This window comes from Salvia hispanica, chromosome 2 (genome assembly GCF_029641045.1).
Source record: "Salvia hispanica isolate PSC_SH4W2 chromosome 2, Shi_PSC_v1, whole genome shotgun sequence".
NCBI lineage: Eukaryota > Viridiplantae > Streptophyta > Magnoliopsida > Lamiales > Lamiaceae > Salvia > Salvia hispanica.
In genome coordinates this window covers 58245521-58258683 of record NC_142693.1, presented here as the reverse complement: position 1 = coordinate 58258683, position 13163 = coordinate 58245521, and the positions used below count along the sequence as shown (strand labels likewise).

The 13163-nt window shown below is 33.8% G+C and overlaps 2 protein-coding genes across 2 annotated transcripts; both read right to left on the bottom strand.

Moving 5' to 3' along the window:
* Positions 1-911: 911 nt before the first annotated feature.
* Positions 912-3247, bottom strand: LOC125200969 (uncharacterized). The gene has a single exon (XM_048098823.2). The coding sequence runs from the start codon at positions 3098-3100 to the stop codon at positions 1217-1219; it is 1884 nt and encodes a 627-aa protein (XP_047954780.1). The 5' UTR covers positions 3101-3247; the 3' UTR covers positions 912-1216.
* A 7345-nt stretch (positions 3248-10592) lies between these two features.
* Positions 10593-12882, bottom strand: LOC125202240 (uncharacterized). The gene has a single exon (XM_048100601.2). It carries the CDS (start codon positions 12760-12762, stop codon positions 10867-10869), a length of 1896 nt encoding a protein of 631 aa, XP_047956558.1. The 5' UTR covers positions 12763-12882; the 3' UTR covers positions 10593-10866.
* Between the last annotated feature and the right edge of the window lie 281 nt (positions 12883-13163).

The following is a 13163-nucleotide window of genomic DNA, read 5'->3' as shown; positions in this document are numbered from 1 at the left end:
TATACGTTGTAAGGGGCATTAACAACCTTTAAACATTGAGGAACATCATTCACATGTTTTCATTACTCCTACTATATAACAATTGAATACAAAGAAATTGAGTGTTACACTTTTATTTGTCCATTTTTCCTATTTTTCTTTTTTAGTTTTTTTAATTTTTAAATTATAGGAAATGCCATGTGGCGTCGTCAATGGTTCGACGATGTGCTCGAGTAAGTGCAGATGTGGGAGTGTCATGTGTGATCTATCTTGCAGCGGTTGTGCCAACGAGCACAAAAAAAGTAGTTGCTCATAAAATGTTAAAAGTAAACTAAATAGTAAATACAATACATAAATTTCTAGTACATTTTGTTTTATAGGGTGGAGATAGAAAAGCACATCTTTTTTGGAATGAAATATAGGCACAACAAACAAATCCATCAAAACAAACACTTGATTTTATTTTATTTTAAAACAAATTAAATATGGGATATAATACATGAACATGTATTTTGAATGGTTAGGCTTAAGTGGGCAAAATATGATTGTTTAGCCTCATTTTTTGAATTTTCAAATTCGATATTTCAGATAATTTGATTCAATCTAAATTCAATTTTAAGAAAATTTTGATTTTCAGTCTTATTTGTTGGCAGAAATAAAAATCGAAATCTCTAAATTCAAGCCTATTTGAAGTCGCAAGTAGTCAAGAATTTCTAAAATTCAGTTTAAGCGACACTAAGTAATGCCCTAAATCATCAGTCTTGATGATTTTTTTAATTTTTTACCCTAGCGTGGAGGAAGAAAAAATTCCCCACCATAGTTCAATTAAAGGAGGAAGAAGAAAAAGAGAAAAAGGAAATGGTCTGTCGTTGAAATGTTATTATCAACAGCATTTCACTGAATTGGTGGCATCACACACACAAACAGTAAAGTTAGTGTAGTAAACAAAATTCATTGAAACAAGAAACAAGAAACAGGAAACGAAATTAAGCAGCATCACTTAGACAAAGAGTAACTGCATCAAGGAGATGAAAGCAAAGGGTAGTTACTCATCTACTAACTACCCCTGGCATCAAACTGCCATTAGCATCAAAGCTTTTGCTTATTTTTTCATAAACGAGCTCTCTCAACTATTATACTACCTCATCATAGTTTGTTTTCACCTCTAGTTAGCATAACAAAACTCACTTCATGCCTCCAACACTAATCAGAGGAGAGCACCCAAAACAAGATTGTTTCAATGGCCACGAACAACATACGCAAGGGACAAAGCAGCCAAGAGCGTGGTGGCCGATGACAACATTGTCCAAAAGCTTTTCTTCTTCTGCTCGTCCATCACACTGCTCCGCAGCACCTCCAACTGCCTATTCATCTCCTCCACCTTAGCAGCTTTGCTCTTGAAAGCATTCTTTATGGTCTCCATTTCCACTGCGTGCACCTTCAGCGCCTCACCATTAACGTGCACGTTGCCAACTTCACCCTCACTCTTCTCTTTAGAGCAGAAAGCAGATGTGCCCTTCAGCATATTCAGCACTAGCTCTGAGTTGGCATCTGCTATCTCTGCCTTACTCTTCATTGAATCAAATTCAGCCTGCAATTTACCAATGGTTTCTTGCAGAGAAGCAATCTCCTCCCTCAGCATTCCACATCGGCTTTCCAACTCCACTTTCTCACTCAATATTGCAGCCTTCTCTGTCTTCACCTCCCCACTAGCGCTGTGGCTTTCCTCAATTCTTTTCTCCAATTCTTCAATCTTAGCCTTCAATTTCAAAGCATTCTGCTTCTCCTCATCGAGGCAACGCTCCACTCCTTCCCTTTCAACATAAGCCTTCTCGAGTTTACTCTTATACTCACCAACTTCAGATTCTAAGCTGCTGATCTTGTTAACATGAGCCACATTTGAACCCTCCAACTTAACAAGATCAGCCCTAAGTTCATCAACATGGCTTCCCAACTCTTTAACTTGGCCCTCCAAGCTACTTTTTTCCTCCGAAATCGCAATCTTCTCATTAGCCAAGCCCTCCAATTCAAGACTCCTCTCAGCTAAATTCTTACGCGCATCATTCAATTCCTTTTCAATCACACCTTTCTCAGCAGCCAACTCCTTATACCTCTTCTCACTCAACTTCACCTCCCCAACCAATCGATCAGTATCCTTCCACATCTCACTAAGCTTCGTCTCACCATCAGCACACTTCTTATCCAATTCAGCCACCATCTTCTGCAGCTTCGCCTCTTCTTTCTTCAAGCCAGCCACCATCTCATTGATTCCGGTCACAACATTCTCCAACTCTTGTCTTTTGCCAATCTCCCCATTCTTCTCCTTCTCAACCTCTTCTTTTTCCCTAACAATCACACTGATTTCATCCTTCATCTTCTCTATAAGCTTCTTCGACTCCATCAAATCCCTCACCGACAAATCCTTCTCTTCCATCAGCAACTTGATCCGCGTTGCCATTCCTTCTTTCTCACTCACTAGAGCATTGTAGGCAGATCGTGATTCTTCAATCTCCCTTTCGAAATCCCTAATTTTTTCACTCAACTCAGCCAGATTCGCCCTCAACCCTAAACCCTCCTCAATTTGCCGATTCAGCTTAGCTTCAAAAACATCCCTCTCCACACGAACTCGCTTCGAAGCCTCTCTCTCATCCCCCAACGCCCCTTCACTCTCACTCAACGCTCCATTCAGCCTCGAAATCGCACTCGCTCTCTCCTCGACCTCTCTCTCCTTCTCTCTCAATTCCATCTCCAACCCCTTCATTTCCCTAACAAACTCCTCTCCTTTCAATACAACCTGAACATCTACGTAAACTGCCACAACTCTCCTCTCAACTTCGAGCTCCGCCACCCGATCGACAAGCCGAGCCAAGTCGGAGCCCAAAGCCTCCTTCTCCGAGTTCGACTGATTCAGCTCCGTCTCCAGAGAGCCTTTGGACTGGAGAAGGGAGTCCACCTGCTGGCGGCGCTCGACCGCCTCCTTGAGCAGCATCTGATTCAGCGACTTGAGGCTCTCGAGCTTCTCCGAATCAACGGAAGACGGCGGCGGCGAGTCCATGGAGTGCGATATCACCGTTTCCTCCTGCTTGCCGTTGTTGGCATTGGATGCTTTCTTCTTCGCCATCTGTTTTTTTTCCTTTAACGGCAAATAATTTGCCCTAATTTTTGGTGGTGGAGAAATGGATTGAAGATGAAGGGTTGAGGGTTTTTGTTTAAATTATTGGGAGGATTTTAACTCGTTATCGAATAAAATGCCGCACGAAAATACCAAAGTGTAACCGCAATAAGAAAAAGGGGGCTGAAGAGAGAGATATGAAAGGGATGGAATCAGATTTAAATTTTGGAGGGCTCGAACTACGAGGGGGATTTATTATTATAGGCCCCTCCCCACCTCTCTTTATCTAATTTTTAATTATAGACCATATATTAATAATAATAAAATTTAGTGAGTACTAAATATAGTTATAGATAATATAATTGATAATTATTTAATTAATTTTGATTATAAGTCAGTGTAAATAAAAATTTATCATGGTTAATATATAAATTTAGTTAATGTTTATGTCATACTTCCTCCGTCCACCATTAGGAGTCTCATTTCTCAATGGCATGGGTTTTAAGAAATGTTAAGAAAAGTAGATGGAAAATAGTTAGTGGAATAGGGGTCTCACTTGTATATATTAGTTTTAAATGAAATGTGAGTGAAGTGAGTTAGTGGAAGGTGGGACCTTATTACCATTTATGGTAAAAGTGAACCGGAACTCTTATTCGCGGACGGACTAAAATGGAAAAACGGGACTCCTATTCACGGACGGAGAGAGTATCACTCAAAGCATTGTGGTGGAGTGGTAAAGGTGGTGTTACTGATTTGACAAGAGGTCTTGGGTTCAAGCCTCCTTGACAACAAGGTTTTAAGCATTTTTTTATAAAAATCGGTTTTCGGTTCGCGGTTCATCCGGTCCAACCGGCCGGTTTAATTGGTTCAAGGCGGCTTAATGCAGAAGCGGTTTATATGAGCAAATCGGACCGGACTACTTACCGGTTCGCGGTTCGACCGGTCGAACCGGCCGGTCCGGTCCGGTTTTTAAAACACTGACTAACATAGTCCCTCCATTTCATAAATATAAACTTTTTTTTATATTTTGTCTCAAAAAATTAAATCATTTTTGTTTTTGACAAACTTAAATACTCATTCTTCTTCTATCATTATACTCCCTCCGTCCCAACTAAGTTAAATCGTTGGACGTTCCAACATAGTTGAGTCATTTCATTTTTTGACTAAAAACAAAATATCAATCACTCTTACTTTATTTCATCATCTACTTGACTCTTTCTTTATCTCTCCTACTTTTTTTTCTTTCCTATTTTATTTTACTTTCAGTTAATCAATTCAACACAATTTCTTAATCTTCGTGCCAAAAGTTTTGTACCAACTTAGTTGGGACAGTGAGGATAGTATCTATATTATTTGTTTTCTAAATCAAAAATTAAAAGAATAAAATATAAAATATAATAAAAAATGGTTGTAGTAGATTTTGGGGTGGTTTTTTGTCCAATATTATTGGTGTTCTAACAATATATCAATCACTTTTTCTTTTTATTTTTCTCATACTTTACTAATTTCATAATAAAACTCGTATCATCTATAAAGTCTTTATTATAGGATGGACGAAGTTTTTAATTAGTACTCCTAAAATAATGTTTTTAATTTGTATTTTAATATATTAAACAGCATCTCATCAAATTTTATACTATCAATCTTCTAGAGTATAAAATAATGTCTTGTTATCTTGACACATCTGCATTTAATTTTTTTTTCAATTTGGATAAAAGGGGACTCTTGCTTTATTAAACTATTATACTCTCATTTTACTATAAAAATAATATATAAAAGTTGAACTAATCTTTTCTAATCCTTCCTAACATTTTTATAATAAAATTAAATAATTTCTTAAAACTCGCGCCAAGTTAAACTAAAATAAATTACAGACTAAAAATGTACTATCAATTAAGAAGTGGAATATGACATATTTATGGGGCCATCGAGAGTACTCCCTCCGTCGCCGTACAGGAGTCTTATTTTTCCATTTTAATCCATTCACGAATAGAAGTCCCGATTCACTTTTATCATAAATGGTAGGGTCATCACCTTTCACTAACTCATTTCACTCACATTTAATTTAAAACTAATATATACAAGTGAGACACATTCCATTAACTTTTTTTCACTCACTCTTCTTAACATTTCTTAAAACTCGTGTCGCCAAGAAATGGAACTCCTAATGACGAATTGAATGGAGTATGGAGTATGTTTCTTTTTTGGGGTAAAATTATTACTAAATAACAAGTAAGTATCACATTCCACTAACTCACTTCACTCAAATTCTATTATAAAATTAATATAAAAAAGTAAATTCCATATTCCACTAACTTTTTATCCATTAGCATTTACATTTTTTAAAATGTGTGCTCATACAAATTGGCATTTACATTTTTTAAAATGTGTACTCATACAAATTGTGATTCATATTATGGAACTGGGGAATATTTATCTTTGATTCCTAATCAATGTAACACAATCCTTCTTTTTGGAATATCACATTAAAGTGAAAAATTTATAAAAATAGAAATATTTCTTTCTTTCACTTTATTGTGTGCAGAATATCTCGAGTCTGAAAAATAAATATTTCGCTCTCAATGAAAATGATGAGTAATGTACCGTATGTATTTTCAACATGTTTTAATAATAAAATTAGCAAAAGAATTATTTAATAATTGAATAAATAAGAGCAAAGAAATAGAAGAAAAAGAGAAAATAGTTAGTCACGACAAAGAAACATAATTAAATTTATGGAAATTAAAATAAAAAATAAGACTTCCTTTGTTTCAAATAAAAATCTTATTTCTTAATTTTTTATCAGTCTTGCAAAATTAATCCACCATTTTTTCCTAAATTTCTATATATTTTATGATGGACCACATTCTCTATTAATACTACTAGTATAATTTTGTTTTCTTATTTTATTTATCATTTTTTGTTGATGAGAATCATTTAATACTCCATTAATGGAGTTAGTAGAAGTATGCACCTCGAATAAAGACGAAGCTTCGTCATTGTTAATGCCCACCCTCATTGGGTGCCTTAATATATGCTCGTATGTAATTTGACCAACGCCATTTTTTTATTTCCCAACTCACAAATTTATTCAGTTATTGTCTGTTGAGGCGGTTTGTATCTAAAAATTAGTACTCCTATAAAATTATCTAATAGTAGCAATTAAATAATGTGTCCTCTACTACCGTGAAAAGATATTATTCATTACATAGGTGTAAATAATTTTTTTTTTAAATATCAAAATTCTTTGTAGAAAATTTGCCAGTCAGGGATCACTTGTCTATAGTCGATTTTTAGCTCAGAATATTGCTTACTAATTTGCTGAAATGAATAAAAGAAAGTGATAATATGGCTATTAATAATAGAAGGAGAAATTTTATCACCACATCATTATCATTTTGTACCTACATCTTATATGGGGTACTAATACTAACTATTTTGAGAGCTATTATTGTACTGATTTTGATATTGAAGACAAAATACAATGGCATAGTATGTACACTACCACATTTGACTCCGTTCGTCACACTATTAACGATGCGCTTTTTTAAGCACTTATTTATTAAAAAAATGACACTATTAGTAGAAAGTAAAGTAAGTGAGAAAGACGAATGAAGTACTTTGGATACATGTCATTCGGATTATGAATTGAAAATTAAATAATACTCTATCGGGTTACTGGCTATATGATTTGGGGTCATACGGATTGTGCTTTTTTTTGGACTCTAAATTTTCATCCATAAACTTATAAAACTAAGATTATACGGAGCAATTCGCATGTCTGGAATTGAATTGACATCCATTATTATAGGTAGTAGTACTAAATAAATCTCGTGCGATCGATTGAACATTTGTATCCTAAACGTTAGGATTACAACACATGTACAAAATAAAATGGTGAAACTTGATATGATATTCAAGACATCATTGTCTAATTAAAATCGAGAGACTGGTGGAGAAAAATAATAAAGAATCAAAGCCAGAAAGGAAAAAAGAAAAAATAATGCTAAATGGTCATAATATGGCTGACCATAAAAATAAAATATTAATAAAATATTGTTACATTTAATACTTATTTACTTGGATTTAGTTCATCTTAAAAGTAACAATTATCTAAAACTAATTTACTCTTTGTCCATAAATAAATACACATAAGACAAATAAATACACATAAAAACTAAGTCATCAAATCATCTTGGAACTTTGAATTTGTAGCTCATTCTCGTTTTATGTCAGCTTACTCAGTTTTTTTTGTAAACTTTAATTTATTGTTTTATATTTTATTATTTAATTGTTTAATATATATAACTGCTTTTAAATCAGAACCTATAGCTTTATGATATTAAAATTTGATTATTGTTGATTATTATATAGATTCACTTACAAATGAAATAATTTAAAGTATATTATATTTAATATTAATATTTAAATAACTTATAAATAAAATAGATGTAAACGTTTTATTCATTATTTTACATACTAATTCAAACTTTTTGAGAAAAGATTATTCCAATATTAAAAGTATATATAGAAAATTCTGATTAAATAAAATATAAAATTGATGGTTGGAGATTAATTGAAATCTTGAATGGTTCATAAAAATTGAGACACAAACTATTGTGCAATTCATAATAAAAATCCATTGAAATCCTCAATAATTCAATCAAATCAAAATTAATTAAATTATTAATTGAATATAAGATCAATTAGAAATTTTTTAATTTTTATATTAAATCTAAAAATTAATAGGAACTCTCAGTTGTTCAATTATACTGAATTTGAAGTTTTGAACACTCAGTTGAAAATCATTTGAGATACTTAATTAACAAATTAAAAATAAAATAAATCAAAATTCCTATATATAGAAAACATAAGAGAAATGTAACCCTCTTTTCAATTCTTTTATGTAGATTTCGTATCACTTTTTTATATTTTTATTTATTATTTTTGTTTTGTTATTTAAAATTTTGTGTAAAAATAATTTTAAAGTTATACTAATATAAATATCTAATGATATTAGAATTCAATTTTTACTAATTATTTTTGTTATCCTTTATAAAAATAAGTCAATTATTAATAGTTAGTATTTACATAATTATAACAAAATATATATAAATATTATACTAGTATACAATGCATTTATAAAAAAAGGTAATTCAGTTTTTTAGAGGAGACAATGTTTCAATATTAAAAGTATACATAGAAAATGTCTTATTCTGAATGTATAAATTAGACAATTGGAAATTACTTAATTGAAATCCATTAAATAAATTAAAATCCTAGATAATTTATAAAGCTTAGTTATGACAAAAACTCATGTATAGTTTATAATCAGTTTAATGTATTCAACAATTCAATTAATCGAAAATGAGTAGTATACATTTTTATTTAAAATTAATATTGTTCAATTATATATCTATAATCAGTATAAACCCTCAATTGTTATGATGTCACATCTTAATATTATCAATTAAAATCTTGAATTGAAACATAATCATCCAATTAAATAAAAATGAATTAAATCTCCCGTTGAATCTAAGATCAATATAAAAACCATAATTATATTTATTTGTATATCCTAAATTCATAATACAACGTAGTAGTTGAGTTTGACCATATATTAACTCAATTACTTATTTGAACGATCATAAACTTATAATTTAATCATATATTAACTCAATTTTGATTAGTTCTAATTTTACAACATAAATATTGTTAAAGAAATTTTTGATACAATTAAGGACGTTAATTCGTGTCCTTAAAAGGTAATCTTTTGTAGCGCACGAATCATTATAGTTGTGAATATCACCATTTTATATTTATAAGTCAAATGAATTATCGATAATTTAATATACTATCACCAATGTTAATTAGGAGATCAATTTGAGTAGTATGTAATATTTTTATTAAGTTATATAATATCATATCATGATGGTATAATACTACTGTATTATGTAAAAATAAAATATTACTACTATAAAACTCAGATAAAACTTTGAGTAGTCTATCACAGGGCACCAACTACCAAAACTCATCCATTAAGCTCAATTTCATCCCTCATTTCTTACTAGTAATTAGTACTAGTACTATACATCTCACTAATATACAAATAAATATATTGACTATGAAGCTATATTGCTATATATTTCAATGATTAACAACAAATATTTATTGTTCTAATTAAATTCAATCAGTATGAAATTATATTAATCAAAATTTCAGTTTCTCAATCGTATAACTAATAACTGGATTATACACATTATATTTAAATAAATAATACATCATACATAAAATTATATTAGTAAAAATAAAAAATAAAAACTGAAAGAGTTTTAAAACAAAAGAAATATAAATAACAAATTGTGTAATTGAAATTTACTATTGCAATTAAGTAAAGGGTAATAATGTAAACATTGTTTAAGCATTAAATAAGGTAATTAAATGATTTCTATTCGTAGTATTTATATTTATTGAAATACCATTTTATGGCCAGCCACGTTATGGCCGCATAACATTTCCCAAAAAGAAATACCAAATGCGAGGAGGAGGCAAAACAAACCTGCCTAATATGCGTAATGAGCACCAAACGCTCCACCTAATTAGGCATATTTTTGATGGGTTAAATAATACTTACTATAGTAATTAATTACATTTTAATGAATTAATTAATGCCGATTTGAATTGTTGTCATTGTTGGAAGTCGCCCACTAGAGACCACCTCCTAGTTCAAAAATCAAAAGTAAAAGGAAAACAGAGTATTCAACATTGTGAGGTGAGTTGCCTAATAATATTAGAGTGGCTATTGCCCGATTTTGGGTTCGAGTTTATTGCAAGAAATTTATATTTCAAACTGAATAGAAGAGTTAAAATACGGACTAAGTATTTTTCAATTATCAATTGTCCTCTTACGTTTGTAGGATATGAAATCCAATATCTTATCAACGGATTCTCATAATTAAAAAACAAAACATACAAAATGTCTTGAGAAATGAAAAACCAGCAAAAACAACAACATTGCTTTACGTGGAATGTATTCATTTTAATATTTTTTTACCGATGAAGATCCTATTTGAGATAATCCTAGTTCATAGATAGTACAAATTTAAACTACATAGTATAAATTGAATTGAAGAAAAAAAGATGAAAAAAAATCAAAACAGATCATGAAAAGGTGGGATAGTAAATTATGATACACTGGATCTCAAGAGCCTACTATAGTTTTCCTGAATATGTTTTTGGTTTACTTTCTCTTTTCAAAAACCTTCAGATTTAATGGTTGCGAATAATTCGAGTCATTCCTTGTTTTGTGGAGACGACTTCATGTTTGTAGGAAAACTTAATCTAGGAAAATGAAAGCAATGTTCTTTGTTTCATCTGCAAAACCATCATTTAGAATTATTATTCACTATTTTAAAAATTCAATACCAAGAATAATTTCTAAACGAAAGCTGTCGGTTTAAACTCCAGAAACAATCAAAAGAAACAGAGTAATTTCTTGAACTGAAGACTGCAAAATGTAATCAATTTCATTGAAACAAAGAGGCAGGAAACGTAATTAAGCAAAGAGTTGATGAAATAAGAGTAGTTACTCATCTACTACCTACCACAATGGTTTCAAACATTTGCCATTAGCATCAAAGCTTTAGCTTATTTCTTCATAAACGAAATTTCTCAAATAGTATTATACTACGTCTCTCTTCACCTCTAGTTAGCATACCAAAATTCAGTTCATGCCTCCAACACTAATCGGAGGTGAGCCCCCAAAACAATGTTGTTCAATGGCCACGAAAAACATATGCAAGGGATAACGCAGCCAAGAGCGTGGTGGCCGATGACAACATAGTCCAAAAGCTCTTCTTCTTCTGCTCTTCCATCACACTGCATTGCAGCACCTCCAACTGCCTCTTCATCTCCTCCACCTTACCAGCTTTGCTTTTGAAAGCATTCTTTATCGTCTCCATTTCCACAACGTGCACCTTCAGCGCCTCGCCATTAGCGTGCACATTGCTAAATTCACTCTCACACACCTCTTTAGAGCAGAAGGCCGATATGCCCTTTAGCATTTTCAGCACTAGTTTCAAGTTGGCATCTGCAGTCTCTGCCTTACTCTTCATTGATTTGAGTTCAGCCTGCGATCTAGCCATGGTTTCTTGCAGAGAAGCAATCTCCTCCTTCAGCATTCCACATCGGCTCTCTAACTCCACTTTCTCACACAAGATTGCAGCCTTCTCTGTCTTCACCTCCTTACTAGCCTTGTGGCTTTCCTTGATTCTTTTCTCCATTTCTTCAATCTTAGCCTTCAGTTTCAGAGCATTCTGCTTCTCGTCGTTGAGGCAACGCTCCACTCCTTCTCTTTCAACATAAACCTTCTCGAGTTTACTCTTATACTCACCAACTTGAGATTCTAAGTTCCTGATCTTGTCAACATAAGCCACATTCGATCCCTCCAACTCGACAACAGCAGTCCTAAGTTCATCTACATGGCTTCCCAACTCTCTAACTCGGTCCTCCACACAACTTTTCTCCTCCAAAATCACAATCTTCTCATTAGCTAAGCCCTCCAATTCAAGACTGCTCTCAGCTAAATTCTTACGCGCATCATTCAATTCCTTTTCAATGACACCTTTCTCAGCACCCAACTCCTTATACCTCTTCTCACTCAGCTTCATCTCCCCAACCAATCGATCAGTCTCCTTCCACATCTCACTAAGCTTTGTCTCACCCTCAGCACACTTCTTATCCAACTCGGCCACAATCTTCTGCAGATTCGCCTCTTCTTTCTTCAAGCCAGCCACCATCTCATTGATTCCGGTCATAACAATCTCCAACTCTCTCCTTTTGCCAATCTCCCCATTCTTCTCCTTCTCAACCTCTTCTTTCTCCCTAACAATCACACTGATATCATCCTTCAGCTTCTCTAAAAGTTTATTAGACTCCTTCAAATCTCTCACCGACGAATCCTTCTCTTCAATCAGCAACTTGATCCGCATTTCCATTCCCTCTCTCTCACTCACTACAGCATTGTAGGCAGCTCGCGACTCTTCAATCTCCCTTTCGAAATCCCTAATTTTTTCACTCAATTCAGCCAGATTCGCCCTCAGCCCTAAATCCTCCTCAATTTGCCGATTCAGCTTAGCTTCAAAAACATCCCTCTCCACGTGAACTCGCTTCGAAGCCGCTCTCTCAGCCCCCAACGCACCTTCGCTCTCACTCAACGCTGCATTCAGCCTCGCAATCGTACTAGCCCTCTCCTCGACTTCTCTCTCCTTCTCTCTCAATTCCATCTCCAACCCCTTCATTTCCCGAACAATCTCCTCCCCTTCCACACCAACCTGAACAGCTACATAAACTGCCACAACTCTCCTCTCAAGTTCAAGCTCTGCCACCCGCTCAACAAGCCGAGCCAACTCGGATCCCAAAGCCTCCTTGTCCGAGTTCGAGCGAGTCAGCTCCATCTCCAGAGAGCCTTTGGACTGGAGAAGGGAGTCCACCTGCTGGCGGCGCTCGACCGCCTCTTTGAGCAGCATCTGATTCAGAGATTTGAGGCTCTCGATCTTCTCCGAATCTACTGAAGACGGCGGCGGCGAGTCCAACGAGTGAGACTTCACCGTTTCGTCCTGCTTCTGCGATGGCTTCTGGTGGTTGGCATGGGATACTTTTTTCTTCGCCATCTCCTTTACTTTAACCGGAAAAATCTGACCTAATTTTTGGTGGTGGCGAAAGGGATTGAAGATGAAGGGTTGAGGGTTTTGAAAGGGCTTTTTAAGGAGAAAATGGAGATGGGAATCAAATTTGAATTTAGGAGGGCTCGAAATACGATGGGGATTTTTTTAATAGCCCCACCCACTGCATTTTATCTTTTTTATTTTCTTCATTTCAAATTTACTCCCTCAAGTCCGATTGAAGATGACTCACTTTCCTTTTTGATTTGTTCTAATCAAGATGACCCATTACTTAAAATGGAAATCCCTTTATCTCTACTTTATTCCCTCTCTCTTACTTTACTCTTTCCACTTAACAAACACAATAAAGTTGCATAAAATCCCGTGCCGCTCAAGAAATGGGTCATCTT